We start from the raw sequence: 27,782 nt of genomic DNA, 5'->3' as shown, positions 1-27,782 counted from the left end.
ATGGGAGAATCACTTGAGCCCAGGAGTTCGAGACAAGCCTGGCAATATAGCAAGACCCAACCTCTACAAAAAATAAAAATTTAGCCAAGCATGGTGTTGCATGCCTGTAGTCCTAGCTACTTGGGAGGCTGAAGCAGGGTGATCACTTGAGCTGAGGAGATCGAGGCTACAGTGAGCTATGGTCATGCCACTGCCTTCCAGCCTGGACGACAGAGAAAGATCCTGCCTCTTAAAAAGAATTACTTAATTAACTAATTAAATAAAAAGCAACATTCTATTGTGAAAATCTGGTACATCAAACTAAAAACAAAGAAAGCTGAGTGGAGAGAAGTATTCTTTCCAAACACCTGCTCACAGTGAACACAGGTCTCTGAGGAGATGGAGATGTACTGGAAGAATAAAACCAAGAAGGAAAACAAACCAAATGAAGCAAATATGAGTAAATTAAAAGTTAGGAAGCTGGGCCTGGCGCAGTGCCTCATGCCTGTAATCCCAGCACTTTGGGAGGCGGAGGCGGGCCGATTGCACAAGGTCGGGAGTTCGAGATCAGCCTGGCTAACATGGTGAAACCCCGTCTCTACTAAATATACAAAGTTAGCTGGGTGTGGTGGCACACGCCTGTAATCCCAGCTACTCAGGAGGCTGAGGCAGGAGAATCGCTTGAACCCAGGTGGTGGAGGTTGCAGTGAGCCAGGATAGCACCACTGCACTCCAGTCTGGGCCAGAGTGAGACTCCGTCTCCAAAAAAAAAAAAAAAAAAAAAAAAAAAACAGGAAGAAGGAAGCCTTGCTGTTATCAGTGAGGCAATGGGAAAGAGTTCTCTGGTTCATTCAAAGATTCCTCAGAGACACTCTATAAATAATTTTTAGTTGTTTTATTTTCACTCCTCAACTCCTGCAATGCATGAATTATAAATATATACAAATTTTACATGTATTTATGATAGCTGCATTACAGAGGCAGAGGGAACTATCTCAAGGAAACATGATGTCCAAAATCTTTATAGATACTGTCCTAGAAGGCAGGCCACATGTAAAAGAGAAACACGTTTGTCTGTTGGAAGAATATAGGTATCAGGAAGAATATTGACCAGTATACATATTGTTTAAAGGAAAAGAGAAGGGTTGTACTTGAGTTCAGCTTTTTATAGTCATCGGTTTGTTTATTTTTTAATCTGTATACTGTTTAATACATTGTCAGCAAGGATTGATGAAAAGGTCAATGACACTTTTTCTACAATGTATAGTATTATTTCAAAAAGAATTAAAGAAAATATTTTAAATGTTAAGAAACATTCCTATTTAATTCCTTAAGAAACATTTTCCTTCAGATTCTGCAACCTTGGAAAAATTCAGTTCTCGAGGTATTCCAAACATGCAGCAAATGATATATGTTTTATAATTAATGTATAACAAACATTTTATTAAAATGCATAGAAGGTTATATGGAAGACTAAGCATAATGAATACAATAATGAAAATGGTAGAACCTTTTATACAACAAATACGTTTCCGTTTCAGAGAGAACAGCTGTGTAAACTACTATAGCAACCACAGTCTATGTAATCATATAACTGAGGCATAGTCTTCAAGATCAAGTGCTTGGTTATAGTCAGCCATAGCTTCCTCAATCAGACCTATTTTACCACGAACTTTTGCTCTAAAATTATATACTAGAGCATCATTAGGCTTCAAAGACAGAGCTGCAAAAGAAAAAAAATCAAGATATATTTAAGTTGGCACTCAAAAAATAGTCTCTTTTTTTACAAAATAAAAAATTGGATAAGGACTTTTAAAAAAATTAACTCAATGGATGAAATCAAGAACTTTAATACTTTTAATTTGAAAACACTTTTCTTCAAACAACTATTTAGTTAAATTAAAAATATTGAAGCTTTCTAAGCAAACTAACTTGGGGAAACACAGTACAATGTCTTTCTTTGAAAGGTTGGCATTGTTTGTGTATAGTTTTGTAATAATTCCCTATATCTCAGTTTACCTCAGCTTTGAGTTAAGACATTACATAAAGGAACCTATATCGATTATATTAAGGACATGATATCTAAAAACACTAATTCTTATGTAAGTTTATCTAAATAAATAGACCTAATGATTTTCTTCTTTTGTAGCCTAAAAATAATCACTTCAACCACTGTAATCTTACCAGAATAATTACCAAAAGTGTACCTTTATTAAGGTCTTCCTCAGCTAGTTCATATTGCTTTAAGCAGTAGTAGAAATGTGCTCTATTAAAATATACTGCAGCCCAAAAGGGACAGCTTTCAATTACATTTGCAAAATCTTCTTTTGCTTCTTCATATTTCTTTAATATTGTATTTGTAATAGCTCGATTCATGAGAACATATTCATTTTCTGGATCAAATTTTAAAGCTTTTGAGAAGTAGTCACTGGCCTACAAAATATGAAGATAATGATATATTTTAATTGGCAACTTACTATACAGAAATTTGAAGCACTTTTACTCTTAATTTTAAATTAAGGCCAGTGGCATACCAAGAGGTCAACAGAAGCATTTCATCCAAGGTACAGAGGTGCATTGTCTGCAGAGAATGTAAAAAGCTAAACCCAACCAAAAGTTGACCTGCTTTTTGTTATTACCATGTGTCAGCAATTCTAGACAATGTCAACGATATAATACTCCTGTTGGCTGGGTTAAAATGCTCCCACTGGCCAGGTGCGGTGGCTCACGTCTGTAATCCCAGCACTTTGGGAGGCCAAGACGGGTGGATCACCTGAGGTCAGGAGTTCGAGACCAGCCTAGCCAACATGGGGAAACCTCATCTCTACTAAAAATACAAAAATTAGCTGGGCATGGTGGCAGGCACCTGTAATCCCAGCTACTCAGGAGGCTGAGGCAGGAGAACTGCTTGAACCTGGGAGGCAGAAGTTGCACTGAGTGGAGGTCACACCAATGCACTCCAGCCTGGGTGACAGAGCAAGACTCCATCTCAAAAAAAAAAAAAATTCCTCCCACTGCCTCTTACCCCAAATCCCAGATCCCTATATAGAGCTAAAAAATGTTAAAGCATAAAATAGAAAAGAAGGCCACAACAACAGGATAAAATACAAATTAGAAAAGTAACACTTTGGTTTTTGTCATTGGTTCTGTTTAGGTGATGGATTACGTTTATTGATTTGCATATGTTGAACCAGCCTTGCATCCCAGGAATGAAGCCAACTTGATCATGTGTGGATAAGTTTTTTGATGTACTGGATTCAGTTTGCCAGTATTTTATTGAGGATTGTCGCATCAATGTTCATCAGGGATATTGGCCTAAAAATTTCTTTTTTTTTTGTTTTGTTGTGTCTCTGCCAGGTTTTGACATCAGGATGATGCTGGCCTCATAAAATGAGTTAGGGAGGATTCCCTCTCTTTCTATTGATTGGAATAGTTTCAGAAGGAATGGTACCAGCTCCTCTTTGCACCTCTGGCAGAATTCAGCTGTGAATCCATCTGGTCCTGGATTTTTTTTGGTTGGTAGGCTATTAATTACTGCCTCAATTTCAGAACTTGTTATTGGTCTATTCAGAGATTCAACTTCTTCCTGGTTTAGTCTTGGAAGGGTGTATTTGTCCAGGAATTTATCCATTTCTTCTAGATTTTCTAGTTTATTTGCATAGAGGTGTTTATAGTATTTTCTGATGGTAGTTTGTATTTCTGTGGGATTGGTGGTGTTATCCCCTTTATCTTTTTTTATTCTGTCTATTTGATTCTTCTCTCTTTTCTTGTTTATTAGTCTGGCTAGCTGGAGGCATCACGCTACCTGACTTCAAACTATACTACAAGGCTACAGTAACCAGGCATGGTACTGGTACCAAAACAGATATATAGACCAATGGAACAGAACAGAGGCCTCAGAAATAACACCACACATGTAAAATCATCTGATCTTTGACAAACCTGACAAAAACAAGAAATGGGGAAAGGATTCCCTATTTAATAAATGGTGCTGGGAAAACCGGCTAGCCATATGCAGAAAGCTGAGACTGGATCCCTTCCTTCCACCTTATACAAAAATTAACTCAAGATGGATTAAAGACTTAAATGTTACACCTAAAACCATAAAAACTCTAGAAGAAAACCTAGGCGATACCATACAGGACATAGGCATGGGCAAAGACTTCATGACTAAAACACCAAAAGCAATGGCAACAAAAGCCAAAATAGATAAACGAGATCTAATTAAACTAAAGAGTGTCTGCACAGCAAAAGAAACTATCATCAGAGTGAAGAGGCAACCTACAGAATGGGAGAAAATTTTTGCAATCTATCCATCTGACAAAACAGCTAATATCCAGAATCTACAAAGAACTTAAACACATTTACAAGAAAAAAACAAACAACCCCATCAAAAAATGGGTGAAGGATATGAACAGATACTTCTCAAAAGAAGACATTTACGCAGCCAACAAACTTATGAAAAAATGCTCATCATCACTGGTCTTTAGAGAAACGCAAATCAAAACCACAATGAGACACCATCTCATGTGAGTTAGAATGGTGATCATTAAAAAGTCAGAAAACAACAGATGCTGGAGAGGATGTGGAGAAACAGGAATGCTTTTACACTGTTGGTGGGAGTGTAAATTAGTTCAACCATTGTGGAAGACAGTGTGGTGATTCCTCAAGGATCTGGAACCAGAAATACCACTTGACCCAGCAATCCCATTACTGGGTATATACCCAAAGGATTATAAATCATTCTACTATAAAGACACATGCACACATATGTTTATTGCAGCACTGTTCACAATAGCAAAGACCAACCCAAATCCCCAACAATAATAGATTGGATAAAGCAAATGTGGCACATATACACCATGGAATACTATGCAGCCATGAAAAAGGATGGGTTCATGTCCTTTGCACAGACATGGATGAAGCTGGAAACCATCATTCTCAGCAAAGTAACACAAGAAGAGAAAACCAAACACTGCGTGTTCTCACTCATAAGTGGGAGTTGAACAATGAGAATACATGGACACAGGGAGGGGAACATCACACACCAGGGCCTGTCAGTGGGTGGGGGAGGGATATGTAAATGATGAGTTGATGGGTGTAGCAAACCCACATGGCACATTTACACCTATGTAACAAACCTGCACGTTGTGCACAGGTACGCCAGAACTTAAAGTATAATTTTTTTAAAAAGTCAACAAGAAAAAAAAGAAGAAAGAAAAGTAACACTTTGTGTACAAAAACAAAGTAAGAGCTCAACCACAAGGGAATTTTCAAAATAAGGTTCTAAGACATACAAAGAGAGATAAAAACTCAGTTACACCATAAAAAGGTATAAAAAAGAGAGAGGAAATATCAGCTTGTTGAAAAGACCAAAGACTCAAGATTATTCACAACTCATCTTCGACCTGAAAGGGACCCTCAAGTTAGTCTGCAAAACAGTATTGGAGTACTGGTCCAAGAACCATTTGCTAGAGCTCTGCAAGTACCAAAATTGAGAATAAACAATAAGTAACTTTTATAGCATTTTGACATGGCTATGACATCCCAGCACTTGATCACATTTCTAGTAATTTGTTTTTATTGGGTTTTAGCAATGTATATTGATTTACAATATACTAGAATTTTTTTAACTGGCCTTTCACCACAGATAGTTGAGATGCTGATTAGACATCCTGCTAATCAACTTAGAAATCTCTAACTCCCTGATGGATGAAAACCTGGCTCCTACTTTAAAACCTACCTTAAAGAGAGAGCCACTTTTCACAGTACAGCTTGCCACTCGCCAATTACTTAACACTCAACTTTTTCCCAACCAAACACAGTCTGGCTTCTATTTCCCCCTATTCCATGAATTCTGTTGTTGCTGAAGTTGCAGATGTCCTCCAGCCTAATGGACACGTTCTAGTTCTTGTCTTCCATAACATTTCTGTGGCATGGACACATTTGGTCTCTCCTTCCTTCTTAAAATTCTCTCTGTCACTGAACTATTTTCCTCTATGTTTCCCAAAGATCTGTCCTCTATTCACTTCCATCATGGGTGATATGGAACACTGATTGCACAGTGGCTGGGAGCCCAGACCATAGAGTCAGATTGCTGGGTTTACATCCTGCCTCTTCTTTGGGTGAGTTACTAAAACTCTATTTGCATCAGTTTCCTCATCTATAAAACAAAGGTAACAAATAAAACTCCACTTCCAGTGTTGATGTGAGGGTTAAGTGAACTAATATGTAACATACTGAGAACAATATGCAGAAAATAGTAAGGACTCAATCAATTATTACTTATATATCATGTTTTTCCCAGTGTCTATACATGGAGAGGGAACATCACCTTTAGGCAATACTCCATGAACTTTGCTTCCTCTTAATTAGGTAATTAGCTCAAGATGTAAAATCCATCTCATCCCTGGGACAGGTTGGGGGGAGGGGGGACAGAATTGACATCCTTCTGTGAAGAGTTTGAAGAGGATTCACTCCTGAAGAGAAGGTTGCACCCCCAGTTCTCAGAAATGAGTCAAGGGAAAGACTCCAAGCCAGGCCAAGACTTTCTTCCTAAAGTAATTTAGACTTCATTTTAATTCACCAATAAATTATCAATAAAGAAGACACAATTATACATCACAAGGCATACCTTCAATCATGTAAAAGCAAATTCTTTTTCTCAGGTAAGAGAAAAGAACTTTGAACTGTGTAACTTTCTACTATAGCTTCCAAATATATTACTTAGAAAATGAAACCTATAAATTTAATGAGGTTACTTGAAGTATCAGAATATTAACTAAGAAGCAGGTAGAGGCTAAAGGTATCTACCACAACAGATGGTCTTGATTTTTTAATAATTGGTCTAATGCCCTTATGTTGTAATTAATTAAAAAGCAGATCCAGTTATTTTTTAATGTCACCTGTAGTTCATAATGTATGCAAGTAGCACATCCAACTGTGGTTTAAGATCATTAAATCACATTAAGTGGTTATCATTAAGTCACTAAAGATAAAAGAAGCCGGATTACATACATTTTTTAACCCTCTAGAGTTTATTAGATCAGATGAGGGACACTTCCTCCTAGCCTAAGTCTTACCTCCATTATAGTAAGAAATAAGGGGATGAGGGTAGAGTGTGACAGGGAATAGAAGCCATTTTCTCTACGAAGGAGGCTCAAAGCATACTAGAATAGCTGAACACCTGTTCCCAAAGCCTGCTAGTCTCTGGAGGGAGTGTGCACTGTAAAGCTCAGGCATACAGTAAGTATATCAAGTCAAAGGATGGGACATATTTTAGATGAAATATATGCCCAGATAATTTGTCTATACTTTGGAAGGAATAGAGTTATACTTTAAAAAAATTTAAACTACACTTTAGATCTAACCAAATACTTTTCTACATGATGCCCATATAGTAATCAAAGACAAATGAGTGAAAAAGATGAAGATCTCCCTTTCATGCAGATCTTAAACATCTATGGAAATAGAAAATTGCCCTGGGAATTTTATTTGCCTGGATCACATTAACTAACTACAATGCACATAAACATTTCTAGGATCCAGCCAGAGAGTGATCTGAGTTTGGTTAAGTTAGAGACAATTGATCTTTGAGCAATTGTCTTTACTGACAGGATAGATGTAAAACTGACAGGATTAGATGACATTAGCTTAAGGATGTAAGAAAGAGAAAGTTATGGTTGACTCTGACATTTCTATTCAAGTGACTTTATGGAAGATGACAACTCGAATTGAGAGAGGATTTACATGAAGAAAGCTCGGCTGAGGATAATGGATGGAGAGATCAATTCAGAATGGGCTTTAATGAACTTGTAAAATATCCAGTTTTAGCAACTCTTAAATATGGGTTAGGAGCTCAGAAGAAAGAAGGAGGGTTTCAAGTAGTGTAAGTCATGAGAATAAATGGACTTTCTGAGCAGAGAAATGTACAGATAAGAGGGCAGGGTGTGATTCCTGCCCCTTAACAGCTTACAGAGTAAGGAGATAGAGATCAACACAGAAACAACTGCATGACATAAAGCAGTATTGAATCCGTATAGAGAGAATTATATACAAAGCAAGAAAGACTCAAGATCTCATTTTGAAATTTAAAACTACAAACCTCAAATGAGGACTTAATGTTGTTACACTCTAATATGTTCATCTTACCACTTTCTAACACAATTATTTAACATTTTCTCTCTTCTCTTTAAAACTTCTAGCCATCTTGTCTTTCTTTCTTAACCGTTCACTCCCACTGTTAACTGGTGACTAATACTTGTATCCATGGAGAAGATATAATCAATAGATAGGATTACATACTATCAAAATCTACATTCAACTGTGCCCAAACCCTCTGCCTTCCCTAATGACATAATGGGTAGTGTGTTCTGCTCCCATCAAGGGCCACATCTGCAACTTCCAAACTCTTAACTTCATCAAATTCTCAAAGATTTTGATCCTAATTATCCCTGACACTCTCATTTGCCGGCAATTTACTAGTTTATTCTTATTAACATTGGAGCATAAATTGGTATCTCTCATCTTAAAGACACACACACACAAAAAAACCTCTTACCCTCAAAGTCTCAAAGACAATTTAAAAAATCACCAGGAAAAAATAGTATTTCTACAATGAAAAGTAAAATTATAACATTTCACACCACACTCACCCTGCCATGGACACCACTGGTGCTTACACACCCAGCCCAGTGGTCTAAAGATTGACCTTCCCAGCCTACCGCCCTCACTGCCAGTGCCTATGTGCCCTGCCAGGAGTGCAAAGACTGGCCGCCCAGGAAAAACCACTGCCTGCAATGGCCCCCATGTGCTACCTCAGGGCCTGAGGACTGGACTGCCTGGCATCACCATTTCCAGCAAAGCTTCACCACAGTGTCCACAAATAACCACAGCCTAAGCCACCAAGGAACTCACAGACACCACTGATGTTGATTACAGATGAAGTAATCATATGGAGACTATAATACTCTCTGGTGCCCACCCAGAACCAAAGCCAAAGTACCCTATTTAACTCACTTTATAGATATATCTACAGAAAAAAGTCTTTCCCTATGGAAGCTACTTAATAAAATTGGAAGAAGTGATGGTTACACCAGATGAGCAGATATCAATGTAAGGACACAAGAAACATGAAAAAGCAAAGAAATACACCTCAAAAGGAGTACAATAAATCTCCAGTAGCAGACCCCAAAGAAAAGAAATTTTGTGAAATGTTTGAAAAAGAATTCAAAATATTGACCTTAAAGAAATTTAGAACAAAAGAACACAGATAAACAATACAAAGAAATTTTAAAAACTTCATGATTTAGATGAGAAATCGAACAAAGATAGATATCATAAGAAAATAATCAAAGAGAAATCCTGGAACTGAAGAATTCAATGAATGCAATAAAAAATACAATCAAGACATTCAACAATAGACTAGGTAAAATAGGAGAAATAATTCCTAAACTTGAAGACAGGTCTTTAGAAATGACCTAGTCAGACAATAATAATAAAAAGAATAAAAACAAATGAAGAAAGCTTACATCATATATAGGATACCATCAAGTGAACAAATATTCAATTTTGGGAGTTCAAAAGAAAAGAAAAAGTCATAGAAAACCTATTCAGTAAAATAATAACTGAAAAGTTCCCAAATATTGGAAGAGATATACATATAGATACAGGAAGCTCAAATGTCCCCAGATAGATTCAACCCAAAAAGGCCCTCTCCGAGGCACATTATCATCAAACTGTCAAAAGTCTAAGACAAAGAGAGAGTTTTAAAAACACCAAAAGTATCAAGTCACATATAAAGGAATTTCTGTCAGACTAACAGCTGATTTCTCCACAGAAATCCTATAAACCAGGAGAGGATTAGATGATATATTCAAAGTGCTGAGGGGTGGGGGAGAAGAACTGTTAGGCAAGAATACTATACCCATCAAAGTTATTGTTCAAAAATGATGGAGAAATAGTCTTTCCCAGACAAACAAAGACTGAGGAAATACATCACCATGAGACCAGTCCTACATGAACTGCTTAAGAGATTTTTACATCTGGCAGCCAAAAGACAATATCCACCATCATAAAAAATACACGAAAATATAAAACTTACTGAAACAACAGACACACAAAGGAGAAGGTGAAAGGAATCAAATGGTATCATTATAGAAAGCTGCCAAATTTTATTATCAAAGATAAGCAATAAGAAAGAAAAAAAGGAACAAATATAGAAAACAATAAGAAAACAACAAAATGACAGAAATAAGTCCTTACCTATCAAAAGAACTCAGAATGTAACCAGTTTAAATTTCCCAATTAAAAGATATAGACTGACTGAATGGATAATAAAACAAGACCCAACTATATGCTGGCTAAAAGAAACACATTTTACCCATTAAGGACACACATGACTGAAAGTTAAGAGATGTAAAAAGATATTTCCTACAAAACAGAACCCAAAACAAGGAGTTATATCAGACAAAACAGACTTCAAGTCAAAAAACATAAGAAGAGACTAACAATGTCATTATATAATGATAAAGAGATCAGTTCAGCAAGAATATAACAATTGTAAATATATATGCATCAAACACTTGAACACCCAGATATATAAAGCAATTATTATAGGTAAAGAGAGAGAGCTAGACTCATTAATGATAAAACAATATTTGGGGACTTCAACACTTCACTCAGCATTGGACAGATTATCTAGACAGAAAATCAACAAAGAGACAGCAGACTTAAACTGCACTATAGACCAAATGAATCTTGCAGACATTTACAGTACATTTCATCCAACAGCTGCAGAATACTCCTTCTTTTTTTTTTTTTTTTTGATGGAGTCTTACTCTATCACCAGGCCAGAGTGCAGTGACACAATCTCAGCTCACTGCAACCTCCGCCTCCCAGGTTCAAGTGATTCTCCTGCCTCAGCCTCCTGAGTAGCTGGGACTACAGGTATGCACCACCACACACAGCTAATTTTTGTATTTTTAGTAGAGGCGGGGTTTCACCATATTGGCCAGGATGGTCTTGATCTCTTGACCTCGTGATCTGCCCACCTTGGCCTCCCAAAGTGCTGGGATTATAGGAATAAGCCACCGCGCCTGGCCAGAATACCCATTCTTATCAGTACATGGAATATTCTCCAGGATAGGCCACATATTAAAACACAAAACAAGTCTCAACAAATAATAAAAATCAAAATCATATCAAGTATCTTCTCAGACCACAAGGGAATAAAACATCAACAACAAGAGAAGCTTTGGAAATTAAATAAGCAAATGAAAATTAAATAATATGCTCCTGAACAACCATTGGGTCAATAAAGAAATTCAGAAGGAAGTCAAAACAATTCTTCAAACAAATGAAAATGGAAACACAACATACCAAAACCTATGAAATGCAGCAAACCTAAGAGGGACATTTATAGAGTTGAATGCCTACATCAAAAAAGTAGAATGATTTCAAATAAACAATGTAATAATGTACCTCATAAAACTAGAAAAGCAAGAACTAGCCAAGCCCAAAATTAGTAAAAAAAAAAAAAAAAAAAAAAAAAAGAGAGAGAAAGAAAAAGAAAATAATAAATATCAGAGCAGAAATAAAGACTTAAAAAATACAAAACATCAATAAAATGAAGTTATATTTTTGTAAAGATAAACAAAACTGATAGCTAGACTAACTAAAAAATGAGAGAAAAGACCCAAATAAACAAAACTGAGAAAACTTGGTATCCATTTGCAGAAGAAAGAAACTAGACCCCTGTCTCTCCTTATGTACAAAAATCAAATCAAAATGGATTAGACTTAACTGTAAAACCTGAAATTATAAAACTACTAGAAGAAAACATTGTGGATATGGTTCAAGACATTGATTTATATGGCACAGATTTTTCGAGAGTTAAAACCACAAAAGCACAGGCAACAAAAGCAAAAACAGACAAGTGGGTTTATATCAAGCTGAAAAAGCTTCTGCATAGGAATGGCAATAATCAACAGGGTGTAGAGAAAACCTACAGAATAGGATAAAGTATTTTCAAATTATTCATCCAATGAGGAATTAATAACCAGAATATATAAAGAACTCAAACAACAGCAACAAAAAAAATCTCATTCCCATTAAAAAGTGGGCAAATGATCTGAAAAGACATAACAGACGGCCAACAGATCTATAAGAAAAAGTTGAACATCACTAACCATCAGAGAAGTACAAATCAAAACCACAATAAGGTATTATCTCACCTCAGTTAAAATGGCTATTGTTCCAGAAAAAAAAAAAATGGCTATTGCAAACAAAGAAAAACACACAAAAAAACACATCTGGCAAGAATACAGAGAATCGGAGCTTTAGTACACTAACAGTGAGAATGTAAATTAGTAGAGCTACTATGGAAAACTGTATGAAGGTTCCTCAAAACAATAGAACTATCATATGATCCAGCAATTCCATTGCTGGGTATATATCCATAACAAAGGAAATCAGTATATTGAAGAAATATTTGCACTCCCAGGTTTGTCCCAGAACTATTCACAATAGCCAAGATATGGAATCACCCTAAGTGTCCATCAGCAGGTGAATAGATAAAGAAAATGTGTTGCATATATGCAATGGAATACTATTGTGTCATTAAAAAGAATAAAATCCTATTATTTGCAGCAACATGGGTGAGCATAGAGGACATTATGTTAAGTGAAATAAGCCAGGTACAGAAAGACAACACATGTTCTTGCTCATATTTGGAGGCTTAAAAAAAAAACTTTGTCTCATAAACAGAGAGAGTAGAATGATGGTTACAATTGGCTGGGAGGGGTGGGCGAGGGGATGAAGACAGGTTGGCTAATGGGAACAAAAATACAGTTATATGGAAGAAATAAGTTCTAGTATTTGATAGCACAGCAGAGTGACCATAGTTATAATTTATTGTATATTGCAAAATGGCTAGATGATTTGAAATATTCTCATCATAAAGAAACGATAAATGTTTGAGGTGATGCATATTCCAATTACTTTGATTTCATCATTACACACTGTATGCAATATCAAAATATCACGTGCCCCATAAATATGTACAATTAGTATGTATCAATAAAAAATATAACATTTTGAAATAAAATGATTTTGAAAAAAATTCATTTAAAAAAATCTATTTTAGAAAAAAATTTTTAAGGAAGCAATTGCCGTCAAGAAAAAATGAATCAGAAATACAGGAACCCAGAAAAGAGGTGACCAGGAAAAAATGGCATGGAAATAGGATAGAACTAGAAAAATAAAATAAAAAGGAAATCTAACTTATGAGGTCCACAGGGATAACAGGTATCTCAGGAAACAGTATAAAGATTTAGGAAAAATACAAAAGAAAGACAAAGAAAATGAAACAGACATTAAGAAATAAAAAATTAAGAATAAATCAAAATTAAGGAATATACAACATCTATATAATTGGTATCCCCAGTGAAGAAAATCAGAACAATGAAACAGAAAAAAAAATGTTAACTGAATTCAACAACACTTATCTGAAATCTATGTTCTGAAAACATATACTGTGTACTTGATAAATTTAACCTGCAGTGGTCAACTCTAAGGAATACCTTGGTAAAACTTTTCCCTTAAAAAAAAATGTGGTTATCTTGACAAAAAAGAGCAAGTTGCTTTTAAGAAAAAGAAAATCCGTTTTGCATCATGCTTCTTGACACCAACATATACCACCAGAAAAGAAAGCAGCACTTACAAGACACTCAAGGAAAGAAAAATGAGTCAAGGAGCCATGCTGTCTTAAGGTATAAAATAGGCTACAGGCAAACAGCTATCAACATGCAAAACTCCAAGGAATATTGTTCTCAGGAGCCCCTCCTTAGAACTCTACCAGAGGACTAATTTCAGACAACCAAGAAATTATTGTGGGGAAGGGGAGTTTGGCAAATAGTCTGGTGATGAGAACTGAATATATTTAACTGAAGAACTAAGACTAAAATGTGCAATAAGGGTAACAAAATAATACATAAATATTAAATCTTGGTCAGGCAGTGTAGAAATAATAAAACTTACAACAAAATGGGAGAATTAATTTATGTGTTGCCCAAGTGAACCCACAGTAACTATTCTTTTGGATTTCCCCAAGTGTCAGCACTTGCCTTGCAATATCTATTGTCACCAGCTTCCAGCCTGGAATCCTCTGTTCTTTCCCCTACTTAGACTTCCTTCAAGACCATCCCTATGATGTGATTATCTAACTCACCTTAATTCATACCAATTTTTATACCCAAGAGACTGTGGAAACTAAGTTTATGTGACAAGCTGGCATAATAAGCTTAAGCATATTTAAGAATATGAGGATAAACTTTTTTTAAAAAATTACTAAAATTGAATAATGAATGAGAGAGAGGAGGAGTTTACAGGGTAATTTTATTGTTGTTCATAGTAGAGAAACTAAACTAAGAGTATTAATGTTATTTTTATAAAGATAATCACTACAACAAAACTATAAACCTTCCTAAATATTACAAAAACTGAAAAAAAGCCAAAAAATAAAAAACCAGGGAGTTAAATACTTTCAAAATACCTTTAACATAAACACACTTGCATTACATAAAATAACAGAACTAAGATCAAATGTATTGATCATGCCAAAATTAAATGGGCTTAACTTGCCTATTAAAAGAAAAATATTTTCAAATTAGCTCACAAAGTAAAATCCGATTCTATACAGTATAAAAGAGACATACCAAAAACAAAGGATTTTAAAAGTTGAAAATAAAAGGAAAAGCAAAGGAATACCAGGCAAAGCAAATCAGAAGGTCTCAGAGGTCATGATCCTCATATCACACAAAGGAGAATTTGTTCCACAGAGTATTAAAAGAAACAAAGGAGGAAATCTGTAGTGCTGAAGGCTATAATTCATAATGCATATATATTAGGTATAAATATCTATACATGAAATAATGTAGCAGCAATTTTCACAAAGCAGGCATTACAAGAGATGTAAAGAGAAATATATAGGAACCCTCTAATAACAGGATACTTGAATAAATCTCTCAGTCCAAGATAAACCAAGTGAAAAAATAGTATGAATGTAAACTAATTAATAACATAGACTTCATAAATGTAGACTTAAATCCACATCCTGATAGTAGATACCCTTTCTTAGGAATGACCCTGACATATTCAAAACAATGTTTTTATATTAGACTTCATTAAAACTCAATAAATTCCAGAATGTAGAAAATATAAATGTCCTTCCATCTGGTTAAATGCCCTGTTAATTTATTCTTTAGTCAAATGGGAAATAGAAATTACAGGTGGAAAATCTGGGGAAAACATTAATAAAACCATTTCAGTATATACTTAACACTACTGAAATGTACACTTAAAAATGGTTGAGATGGTAAAGTTTATGTTATGTGTATTTCACCAGAGCTAAACAAGCAAACATTACAGAGCCAAATGTGTGGAATGCTGCCAAAACAGTACTTGGGTAAAAGGCATACTTTTAATAACTTATTACAATATAAATGAAAGGGTGAAAATAAATTAATTAAGCTTCCAACTCAAAAAGATAAAGAATAACAAGATAAATTGAAGGGAAGCAGAAAAAAGAGTGACTATAAATAAAAAGGAAAAATTTAAAAATTAAGAGTTTGAATCATGTAAATGCATTACGATTCAAATGAAATAAATTCAAAAAATAGAAAATATCATCATCTAATGACCCAACATTTTTGTTTCAGACATTATGAATTGAAGTCCAAAGAGATTAAGGTGTCACACAAAACCAGAACTAAAATCCAAGTCTTCTTATTCCCAGTCCAGTGCTCCCATGGCAGAAATTTGGAAAAAGTATAAATTAAGGTGAGTTAGATAATCATAAGGAGGGTCTTGAAGGAAGTCTAAGTGGGGGAAAGAACAGAGGATTCCAGGCTGGAAGTTAGTGACAATAGATATCTCAAGGCAAGTCCTCACACTTGGGGAAGTCCAAAAGGATGTTTACTGGATGCTCACTTCGGCAACATATGCACTAAAATTGGAACAATACACAGAGGGTTAGCAAGCCCCCTGTGCAAGGATGACATGCAAATTCATGAAGCGTTTCATATTTTTCAGGGAAAGAAGGATAAAATATCAAGGAGCATGAGAAAACTTTTGGTGCTGATAGATATGTTTATTATCTTTATTGTAGTGATGATTTTGCAGGTGTACACATATGTCAAGACATCAAATCGTACATTTTAAATATGTGCGATTTGTTGTATGTCAATTATGTCTCAATAAGATTCTAGCAAGACATTTATTATGATAAAATATGAAAGAAAAAAATGTTTACAAGTGTTGATGATATGAGGAGAATGAATCCATAGAGGCATAAATATTTAATGGATAAATTATAAACATTCTTATGAAAGATAACATTTTAAATACAAGAGCTAATAGCCAATGCATTATTAGCCTGAGATTGTATGAATTATATTTTGAAGCTATATATAATAAAGAAAGCATTCCATGTCAAAAAGAAAGTGTTAGGTAAAACTCACATTACCTGGGAAAACTGCCTGTGGTGAAAGTAGATATTTCCTGCATTAAAGTAAGCCAGCGAGTACTTGGGGTTTAGAGAAATTGCATCTTGGTAGTCTTTCATTGCATTCTGTTTGTGGCCCATAAACTCATGAATCACCCCACGATTTGTTAAGAATTCTGCTGTAGTACTGATCTGCAGTATAATATTATGATTATTTAACATTGGGGAATAGTATTTACCTCTGATGTCATGTCTGCCAAAATGAACATTAGGGAATCCACTTGTGGGAAATGAGTAATTTTATAGTGCATGTAAAACTCCAGTAGAACAAATATTTTGAGAAAGGAGTTGGTATGAAGTTGGTTTAGTGTCAACACTTTGTTGATTTGGTTGCAATAAAACAAATAATCTTAGTGTTTTTTCACTCAGTTCCTTTCCAAGGAATAGACAAAGTGGAAAAGCTTATCTGTTTAGCTGTTAAGCTAGAGAATAAATTAAATTGAATAGTTAACAGGCTTATTTGTCCTATGTAGTAGCAATTATCTTTCAGTTCTTTCCTTTTTCTCATTTCAAACACTACAACATCTGCCCAAATCTACAGAATCAAAACCCAAAAGCTAGAAGTAAAGAAGAGTTTCTGTCACTGCATTCAACATGAGATTTTTACTTGTCATTTCACTACAGGAAGATTCTGGGGATTTACATTGTTCTCTCTTTAGTTCCTTCAAACCTAGAACATTATTTTATGTTATGCATTCACTTTTTATTACAAAATCATATTGATGTCCCATGAAAGTATAAAGCGTATTTACTGAAAGCGATCAACATTTATCAGAACTTTGGGGTTTTAGTGCATTTCGGTTATAAAATTGGCAAGCCATAACTCTTTACCCTAGGGATCACTTGGGTTAAAAAAAAATACAAAACATTATTTTCTCCATAAGTCGCTTTAAAAAGCTAACAGAGAACTTCTTACTTGAACCTATTCATTGACAGTGTTAATTTATGCTAATAATAATATAATCTAAGATGGTTTTTACCTTCATGGCAGCATTAATATCCTGCATTGCAGCAAAATTATTACCCATCTGAAGACAGACCACAGCTCTTCCTTCATAGGCTAGGTAGTTCTTTGGATCAGTATCTATGGCAATGGTAAAGTGGTTCCAAGCTTTCTGGAATTTTCCTTGGGCCTAAAATAATTTTCCAATTACACGAAGTAGGAAATACTCCATAACATGACAAACGTTTATGATTCTGACTCCATCAAATAAAACCTTTAGTAAGGGTATATTTATGCCATGCTAAATCTAAGTTCTTTCAAACCAGAAAGTAGGCATACTGAATGCATACTGTGGCTGCATTCAGTTGACTAATTACCTCTGAGTATTTATGATGAAATTTTAATTAATTAAAATAAATTTAACTTCCGAGTCATCTCCTGTACCAATCCCGGACAACATAAAATCATAGCCACCATGTGAAACGCCAGTGGTTTTTACCAACACAGAAAAATGCGCATTGAGCTGCACACACATAAGGAGGGATTGTATTTATTTGGTTGGCACTGAATCTCCAGTTATAGATAATATATACATAATATACATAATAACATAAATATGTATTGAATAATAAATTAATAAACTAATGGTGTAAAACATATTCTGATAAATCACACCAGCATCTGGAGTTTTAGTATCACTATACGTATTCCATGGAAAATACATGCAAATCTACCATGCTTCTCTTTATACCAACTGGAAAAGAAAGAAAAAGGTCAGGAGAGGGGCATTGTTAACAGAACGATGTCAGAGTGCTTCCTAGAGAAGACCAGCTGGCAACTAAATGCCTCCACAGGAAGGCAGTGAGTTAATAAATTCAGTACGGTCTGGAGTCTGTCTTTTTTTCTGATGGGCTAAAAAAACCCATCTTGCCAGATCTCGGAAGCTGACTCACTTTAACCAAGCTGAGCCTAGGGACTCTCATATAAAAGTAAAAAGAAATACAACTGTTAAGGGAACAAGACCCTGTTTCCTGACCATCAAATCTTCTCTCTCTGGGTAAACCATTTGTAAATCCACACTGTCAACACAAGCTCATTTAATAAACAAGGAATCAGGCAAATTGAGATTAGATTATTAGGATATTAAATAGCAAACTGCCTCACAGTAAGATCTCTGTCATCTGCTCCAGACCACATCTGTTGTGCTCATTTCTATATTTCTAGTGCTAGGCAAATAGTAAGGGAATCTGTAAGTATTTGTTGAACAAACTGTTGCTCTTTCCCTGGACAGAACTCAGATGGGCCTAACTCTCCTTTTGCAGTCCTCCTTCCTGACTCAATTCTTTACACTCCTGTGCTTTTCAATTCTTTTTCAGGTTGCTATACACCCAGTGAGATCTTCATAAAATGCAAATTTGATGTCACTTCTCCTATTAATGCAATTCACATTTTTAACTGGACCATAAGGCCTTTAACTCCAGCCTCATCTCATGCCCTGCTCCCTTTGCCCATAACATTCCATTCACTTGGGCCCTCTTGTCTCTTTCTTACAAGACTTTCTGATGGGCTGGTTCCACTTTACGGAACACTGTAACCTAGCCACAGCCCCTGCTTTCACACTTCAACATTGTTAATTTCTCAAAAAACTTTCTCTCACCTCTCAAACAAAGCTAGGTTATTTTTCTACAAGTTATACTAAAACTCATCCTTTTCCTTTGTTGCACTTATCATGATTATAATCAATTATTCATACGATTAATTGTTCGATGCCTATCTCTCCACTGGGTAGTAAACTCTGCAAGAAGAAGGAAGTATAATCTTGTTCATTGCTATATCCCTAGGCCTAGAGCAGTTTCCGTTCTACATTTAGTGCTCAGTCAATGTCTGTTGAATGCAATGAATGATGATGATCTTAACACATTTCACTGGATTGCAGTCAGCTCTAGCTGCCTTGGAAATCCCTCTCTTTAAATGGACTTTGCAAATTTCTACTGTGATCCAGTAATGGCTAATTTTCTTCCCTTTAGCTTTTCACTAATGCAACAGGACAAAACCTGTGGGGCCTAGGTATATAAGCTAGTAAAATAAATGTTACCCAGGTTCTTATAGATGAACTTCATCAGGCAAATTTTAAAACTTGTTTGTAAGTGAGGAGGAAGGTAGGGAGGGGTGCAGACATAAAGGAAGCTCAGGTTCAAAAGACTTTCATCTAACCAGCCTACCAGCTCCCCAGGCTGATCCAGATCCAGGCAGTCTCTCTATAACTAACTAAACCCCTGCTCCCACTGCTACTCTGGAACCTAAAAGTAAAGAAAAGGTAAATGTTCATAACCAAAGAAATAACATATACTCCCATTGCCAGGAAAGAGCCAAATATATTCTCTCTCCCCAAAACATGCTTTTAATGCTCAAAATGTTGCTATATTACCTGCAAATTATAGCCAAAACTAATTCTGGCTTTTATGTATGCTGGATTAATATGCAGTGCTTTCAGAAAGTCTTTCTGTGCTTGCTTGGTGGCTTCATCATGACCGTATTCCATGTAAGAATTTCCCCGTCCAACATAAGCATCCAGAAAACATGGGTTAATTTTAAGAGCCCAGGTAAAGAAATTGACAGCTTCTTCAAACTCATTAATTCTGCAAATAAATAAAAATATTGATGCCTTCTGGTGAGCTGATGCATTCTGGTGACATATACAATGTTTTCCTATAACTGACTTTTCCATAAAGATTTGAATTGACTCATTAAAAAATCTCCATTTCTATTATCCATTGTAGGAGGTAGGCACATAAGTCCATATGACCTAAGGAAGTGTGACAGGTCCTTTGAAGATTTTGGTAAAAGGAAAGATGGCAAGAAAGGGTCACTTTCATAGCAGAATGTGATGGGATGATATTCTGGATCTTTCTCAAGTTATTAAAGTCCACATGGCATTCTTAAATCTGTTTTTAACAGGTATCAATTACCAGTATAGAAAAACATATGCTACTATTGATGAAATGTACTTTCAAAATTAGATTAAACTTATTTATATGTATTTAATATTTCCTTATACAATGAAAACAGCCAGATTTTCATCACATGGGAGTCCTTACATCAGATCTCCTATAAAGGCAGGCCATTTCACTGTGGACACCAGGAGAGGAGGGGAGAGAAAAAAGTAAAATGCATTTTATTTATCAACTTGTGAATGTATTTGGCTAAATGATAACTCTCTCTATCCTCCCTAATTACTCTCTTGTGGTGGAGGTTAAGGCTGTTAAAGGCATCAAATGTTTGTTCATGGGCATATAAAGTCACTTCTCCATTTCATATGCATATCTAATAATAATATTTAGTTTCAATTAACATGGAGAGAGTCTAGGATTTTTGAAAATGGAATGGAATAAGGATACTAGCAACTAGCAGTGTTTACTTACCAGGTACTGTGCTAAATACTTAACATATGGTATTTCCTTTAATACTTCCAACAATTCTGTAAGCTAGTTATAATTATCTACATTTTACATATGAAAGGAAAATTATGGCACAGAAAAGTTTGCACACAGGTAATGGCACAGTAACTACCATACTATGTTTGCACAGAGAAAATATCTGAGATTCACGTAAGCCTTACTCCAAAATCCATGCTTTTCCACACAGCCACCTCTACCACACATTCTGCACCTATTATATACCTGTGGCTGGTGCACAAGAACCAGTGAGCTGGTATCTCAACAAGGTAGCCAGAAGAAAGTCTTGGAGTTTAGATTTGAGCCTGAACTTGCAAATTAATATTAATTTTTCAAGGTTGTTATGAGGATCAGATAAGAACATGTGAAGAACACCTAGCACAGAAACCTTCACCCAATAAAGATTATATCTTCCTTTCATTCCCTTCATTACTTCTCAAACAGGTTTCAAATTTTAATAAGATGTATCACTACTTTGCCCATTTTTCCTTTATAAAATACATGGAACCCAGGATAAACTGTTACAGAAATTATCATCTTCTAGAGGTTACTCAAGAGTATCTCTTAAACCAGTGATTCCCAAACTACCCCTTCCTTCATGAAAGTTGCCCCAGGTTCCACCTACACTATCATTTACTAAATATTTTCTTTTAAGTCAACTTACTTTTTTTACTTAACTAAATTTATTTTTAAAAGCAAATTAATTTAAATACCATAAGTTGAAAAATTCTCTCATGCCATAAATAAAATAATAAGCTAAAATGATAAGCTTGGAGCTGGATACTTTATTCTGCAGAACACAGCCTGAGTGCTGCACCATTGATTACAAACAAAGTTTTTAAAGATTAGCTCTGGCCGGGCACGGTGGCTCACGCCTGTAATCACAGCACTTTGGGAGGCTGAGGTGGGTGGATCACGAGGTCAGGAGTTCCAGACCAGCCTGGCCAACATGGTGACACCCCGTCTCTACTGAAAATACAAAAATTAGCCAAGCGTGGTGGCAGGCCCCTGTAGTCCCAGCTACTCGGGAGGCTAAGACAGGAGAATCACTTGAAACTGGAAGGCGGAGGTTGCAGTGAGCTGAGATCATGCCACTGCACTCCAGCCTGGGCAACAAAAGCGAAACTCCATCTCAAAAAAAAAAAAAAAAAAAAAAAAGACTAGCTCTTAGCTGAGACATTCTCCTTGATGTGTTCAGAAGGTTTGAGAAAGAATTCATTTTGAAACTGAAAGGCAATTCAGTTTCTCACAATGTGATACAGTATTTTTTTAATGCTTGTCCAGGCCATGAAAAATAACAGGTACATGCAATACTTGCTCCATGTTTTCCCAAATGTGGTGCAACAGGTGTTCTTCTAGAAGATCACACAACAATCCACAGTGAAGCATTAAGAAAGCTTGCTTCTGATGTTACAAGCAAGCAAAGGTTAACATCCACATATGGGAATCAGATGCTGCCTTTTGAGTTACTCAGACAACACAAGGTCACTTTCCTCAAGTAGTATACGATGAAATTGTGCTCTCTTTCCTGATAATTGGCACTATTTAAGAAGTAAAAGTCAGGCCGGGCACAGTAGCTCATGTCTGTCATCCCAGCACTTTGGGAGGCCAGGACAGGTGGATCACCTGAGGTCAGGAGTTCAAGACAAGCTTGGCCAACATGGTGAAACCCCTTCTCTACTAAAAGTACAAAAAACTAGCCAGGCATGGTAGTATGCACCTGTAGTCCCAGCTACTTAGGAGGCTGAGTCATGAGAATTGCTTGAACCCAGGAGGCAAAGGTTGCAGTGAGCCGAGATCATGCCATTGTACTCCAGCCTGGGCAACAGAGTAAGACTCCATCTCAAAAAAAAAAGAAAGGAAAAAAGAAAGAAGAAGGAAGAAGAAGAAGAAGAAGAAGAGGAAGAAGAAGAAGAAGAGCAAGAGGAAGAGGAAGAGGATGAAGAGGAAGAGGAGGAGGAGAAGAAGGAGGAGAAGGAGGAGAAGAAGGAGGAGGAGAAGAAGGAGAAGAAGGAGGAGAAGGAGGAGGAGAAGAAGGAGGAGAAGGAGGAGAAGAAGGAGGAGAAGGAAGAAGAAGAAGAAGAAGACCACTTTGCCTTTCCAAGTGCCTTCTCACTATAGTATAACAATAATTCCTTATCAGGTATAATAGTCATTCTGTGTAAAATGCATTTAGTTGACAGGTTTTGTTGTGTTTAGTATTTCTATCTGTGGGTAGTGAAGCATTTACTTATGATGCATACCTATGGTGACCATGTCAATGGACATTTCCAGGGAAATCCCCTTCTCTCATATTCTCCACCAAATTCATTGAAATGCCCCTAGTAATATTGACATCCAAATTGCATCATACACCCTGGCCCCTCTTACCCAGTGAAATTAAAAATCCTTTGTGAGTACATATTCTAATATATGGTTTATGAAATACAATCTTGCCTTCTGTATAGCCTAACCAATTAGAAAAATGAGGCAGCGAACTGAAGCTCACCACGTCATATAAGTTGTGAATTACCAAATGGCAGTGATTGAAGCTATTTTTCTGTACCCATCAAGTTATCAGCACTAATGTTTAATGAGCAGCTAGTCTGTTCAGACCCAGTAAATGATCACTAAATCTTAAAGCTGAAAAGAGATCTTGAAAGACAGCTAGCAAGCTCCTCAAAGCCGATAGTGACTAAAATCAAGTCCAGGGAGGTGAAAGTGCTGAAAATCAGAGGCTTCCCAGCCTCCTGCACCAATAGACCAGGAAGAAAAAAAATGAGCAGATGCCACTGTAGAAACAGTAATTTCATCTCTGAATATGTGTCTGTCACAGTGTCCTACAGGTTGAAGCCCTTGTTAAGTAACTGCATGACAGTTAGCCAATGGGAAAATGTGGCAGAATATCTACGTTCTTGTCAGGTTACACGTTCAATGAGATATAAATTGTTAAGCATCAGTTACCACAAGTGTAAAAGTATGTTAAATGAGTTTTTCTAAAATAAAATGTGTTCGCATAAATCTAGAGCAATATGATCACTTACTGGAGGTGCATGATTCTACTTACAACGTTCTGTGAACAAGGGATCATGTGCTGAGCTTGTCCACTAGGCCACAGACACAAAGGCCCACTGCATTTTCCAAATTAATCACATACGTGACCAGATGTGCCCTACTGAGTTGTACAAATAAATCACAAATCCCCTCCCAAACTAAAGAATCTGGCTTGAAGAGTTAAAGACTAAAAAATATTTTATGCCCCAATATGTAAGAATAGTAAAATAAATGTGCTGAAGTAAAAAGTAGATAGGATATATAACTCTGAGTAATCTCCCTCTATGATATTATTTTTTGAAATATGAAAGTGGCATTCTCAGTTCTAAAAATTAATTCTACCATAACACTCGTGGTGACTAAATTGGGCAACAAGTAGGATATTCAAGCCTAAGGAATGTTGTCTCCTAGCAACCACAAGAGTGAGAACCAGAGATATACAAAGGATACTTCAAAAGTCTGCAACCCCACGAGATCAAAGATCAAAGCCTTAAAATTTAAAAATTTATGTATTTAAAGAATTTTTCCTAATGAGAAAATGTTTACTTTCCCTACTGTAAGACACATCAGGAATGAATCCCCATAGTTACAGTCCATGCATCTGTGGTATAAGGTTGTTATAGCTCACCTAGAAAAGCAAAAAATATTTTTCCTGAAATAAATATAACCAATCACTAAACACTCCATATTGTGAAATTCAGCAAAACTTAGAACTCGAAACACGCGGAACTGGGACTCTGAGTTTTCAGAGGTTTACAGTTGATTTAAATTCTACTTTTATTAAAGAACAATAGAGATTCTAGTTGGGTTATGAAAGTTGGTTATTTGGAATTGCAAAGCAGTATCAGCTTAAGGAGGCTCTCCCGTATATACCCAGTGATTACATTTCATAAAAGAGATTGTGAACTGACATACAGAGAAATTTACTGGCTCTAATGGTTGCTAAACATAGGAGTGAGGTAGAGAGTAGTTTTGGAGCCTGTTTTTAGTTTTAACAGAATGCAACAAGCTCGGACACTTTTGGTCTTCACCCACCCACCAAAATAAATACATCAGTCATCGTTATTCCATCTCTTCTTAAGAATGACAATAGAGATAGATTGTACAAAGGTTGCTGGATTAAAATAGACAACGGTAAGACCGGGTTTTGCTGTCTGTACAAAATGAAAGGTCTGAGACCAGTTTAGGCCTTTTAACACAAAGACACCGTCAGAAGTTCCAGTTATGGTATTACTCTGCTCATAAAATTAAAAAAAAAACTTTCATAGGAAAATGTAGCTGTACTATATATGTCCTCAAAGAGAAAAGGATTTCAATTTCCTAAATAATTCAAACTATGTTTCACTCTCTAAACTGGGTATTTATACAGCCCAGTCTACATAATTTGGAACTATTCTAACTTAATCCTCCAAATTAACTGGTATTATTTGTTTCTTAGGGGAAAAAAAGCTATAAACTATTATTTAACCAAATACATTTCATCACAAATTAAAATCCTCACAGGCTGAATCTTAATAATTTTAAAAGCAAAATTACCAAAAGTTAATTTTATGATGTAAAATATATATGTAGAAACATAAACATTATGGCTAACAAAGTCTATATACTATAATATTATTTCAGAATATATTTTAAGCTGATTATCTTCTATATTTTAACCTTATGTAAGTGTTTTCATCTCTTCTTCTATAACTTATTTTTATAATAAACCCAGGAAGAAGTGATTTTGCTTTAAGTATTGTGTTTTTTATAGATATTTCCTGGTGTTTTTTACTTAGTATTAGATTTAGTTATGTTTTTAAATGCAAAATTATCTTAAAAATGCATAATTTTAAAAAATCACCCTTTCTTCCAGGAAAGAGACTTTATAATAGTCCCACTTTACGAACAAAATAAATTATTTTATGCTTAGATATTTCGAGCTATGCATAATTTTATTCTACATATTGCCACGATCCTTTCCCAGCACCTATGCTTGGCTCAGGTGAACTCTGCCCAATGCCATGATGGAAGCATTTGCCTGCTAATTTGTGTAAAACAGTCTATTAGAAGGCAGAAGGGTGCTGAGGAACACTAAGTGTGGTCCCCGTGTCTACACAGGGAACTCTTTGTGTCCCTCCCCATTTTTGTACTCTATCACATTCACAATTTCTCCCAGTTTCTTCCATTCTCTCCTGGCTTGTTTATGGGGTGATAATTAGATAAGTCTGATGGTCCTGCTTGATTCCACTTTGACATCAATTGCACTCCATACCTGTGATGGCACATGGCAGTGGCGTGACAAAGGCTCCCGTTAGTCCGGCTTATCAGTGCAGCTTGTTTAAAATCCTGAAATAATGTTATGAGCTTTTGTTAATTTTGCAACATTATTTTATGTGCTATCTTAAACTTCCTTCTGTGATTCCACAATGACACAAGCATTAAGATATACATCTTCCTAAATACATGTGACACAAGCATTAAAATACACCTTTCTAAAACTTTATATTTTCCTTGTAGTATCACATCAAATAAGAACAGATGAAACAAAGGAAACCTATTATTGTAGACTCACTCAGAATCTTGTACTACTGGTCTCTACTCAAGAATGGGGATTTTTTCCTATGGTTTTGACCTGCAATGGGTAATGAGGTATCTATCTCATTTATTTTCTTTCTATTGTTTATTCCCAGTGAACTCCTCTGGAGACTTCTCTATCTAGACAGAAAAGGAAATGCACCGGGAGAGAACCTTTGATGTTATGCGACTATAGGACAAGCAGGCATCCAGGTTGGGGAAAGGGTCTGTGTGGATGAGCTGGGGCTGCTCCTGCCTTTGGAATCCACACTTCTGGTGAGAAATTGTCTCTTGTCAAGGATCCATAAGCTCTCCTGCAAGGGAGAAATGGAAACTCTAATCCCCAGATCCGAAGTTAGGGAGGTCAGCTGGGAAGGATCCCAGTGGCCCCTAGGAAGAGGCTGTTTCAAAGCACTGGAAGGGCTAAGTCCACAAGAGATCCTGCCACCGTAGCCCAGAGCTCTTTCCTTTATCAGGCCCCAGGGACAGTGTCTGAAGCTCATGGCTTTTCAAAGTCCTACAGAAATATTTGAGGCCTAAAGTAAAATAAGAACATCGCTACATTTAAATTAAGAAAATATTTAAATATATAACGGCAAAACAAAATATTATATCATGTCAACTGCATGATATTTACATACGTTTTATATATGAGATGTAGATTGATTTTACTGATTGCTATAATATAGGAAGGGCTTCTGAAAGAGTCCTGAATCTATGAAGGAATGAAAATAGCACTGCTTTTTCCCCAGAAGACTGCTTCAGCAGGAATCTTCCTGGAAAGTATTTGTTGTGATTTCACTTGATCAAGCAGAGCAGTGGGGAATATTACACTCTTCTGTGGAGTGGCAAAAGGAAATCCCTCCAGGCTTCCTTCCTAGAAGCCAGACAGCAGAAATCTGCAGCCCCAAAGGACACTACCCAGCCAGAAAGGAGCTAATCAAAGCCCACACTCTCTCTCTCCCTCCCCCTCCTCCTCCCTTCCACAAACCCTCCCTGGCTATGTCAGAGGGAAGAGGCTGTCTTTGAAGGGTAGGATAAATTTTCTGCTATTATTGGGGGTGGAAGAGGGAGTATTAAGGTTAATCTGAGCACTCAGAGATCCTGCTGGAGGACGCAGTATTAGTCACAGACCAATCTGTAGATGTGGACACCCCACATTGATTCAAGAAGCATATTTGACACCAAATGGAACTATTTGGAAGAAAATTTTTTAAATTATTATCTGATCAAATATAATCTAATAAAATGCTTC

General features: G+C 36.0%; 1 protein-coding gene and 1 non-coding gene across 2 annotated transcripts in view; one reads left to right on the top strand and one right to left on the bottom strand.

The window, feature by feature from the left end:
• Positions 1 to 281: 281 nt before the first annotated feature.
• The window catches only part of TTC6 (tetratricopeptide repeat domain 6), a 233,531-nt gene continuing 206,030 nt past the window's right edge, over positions 282 to 27,782 (bottom strand). Inside the window, exons 27-32 of the mRNA XM_055097529.2 lie at positions 26,226 to 26,299; positions 19,912 to 20,122; positions 17,521 to 17,673; positions 16,502 to 16,672; positions 2,187 to 2,412; positions 282 to 1,702 (exon numbers count right to left, since the gene is read on the bottom strand). Of these exons, the coding sequence (XP_054953504.1) occupies positions 1,566 to 1,702; positions 2,187 to 2,412; positions 16,502 to 16,672; positions 17,521 to 17,673; positions 19,912 to 20,122; positions 26,226 to 26,299 (972 nt within the window). The 3' untranslated portion in view covers positions 282 to 1,565. The remainder of the gene's footprint in view (positions 1,703 to 2,186; positions 2,413 to 16,501; positions 16,673 to 17,520; positions 17,674 to 19,911; positions 20,123 to 26,225; positions 26,300 to 27,782) is intronic.
• LOC112437153 (U6 spliceosomal RNA) lies at positions 15,959 to 16,065 on the top strand. The gene has a single exon (XR_003025802.1). It is a non-coding gene; the product is annotated as a U6 spliceosomal RNA (small nuclear RNA).

Source organism: Pan paniscus, chromosome 15, assembly GCF_029289425.2.
Source record: "Pan paniscus chromosome 15, NHGRI_mPanPan1-v2.0_pri, whole genome shotgun sequence".
Classification (NCBI taxonomy): Eukaryota; Metazoa; Chordata; class Mammalia; order Primates; family Hominidae; genus Pan; species Pan paniscus.
This window is presented reverse-complemented; position numbering and strand designations above follow the sequence as displayed.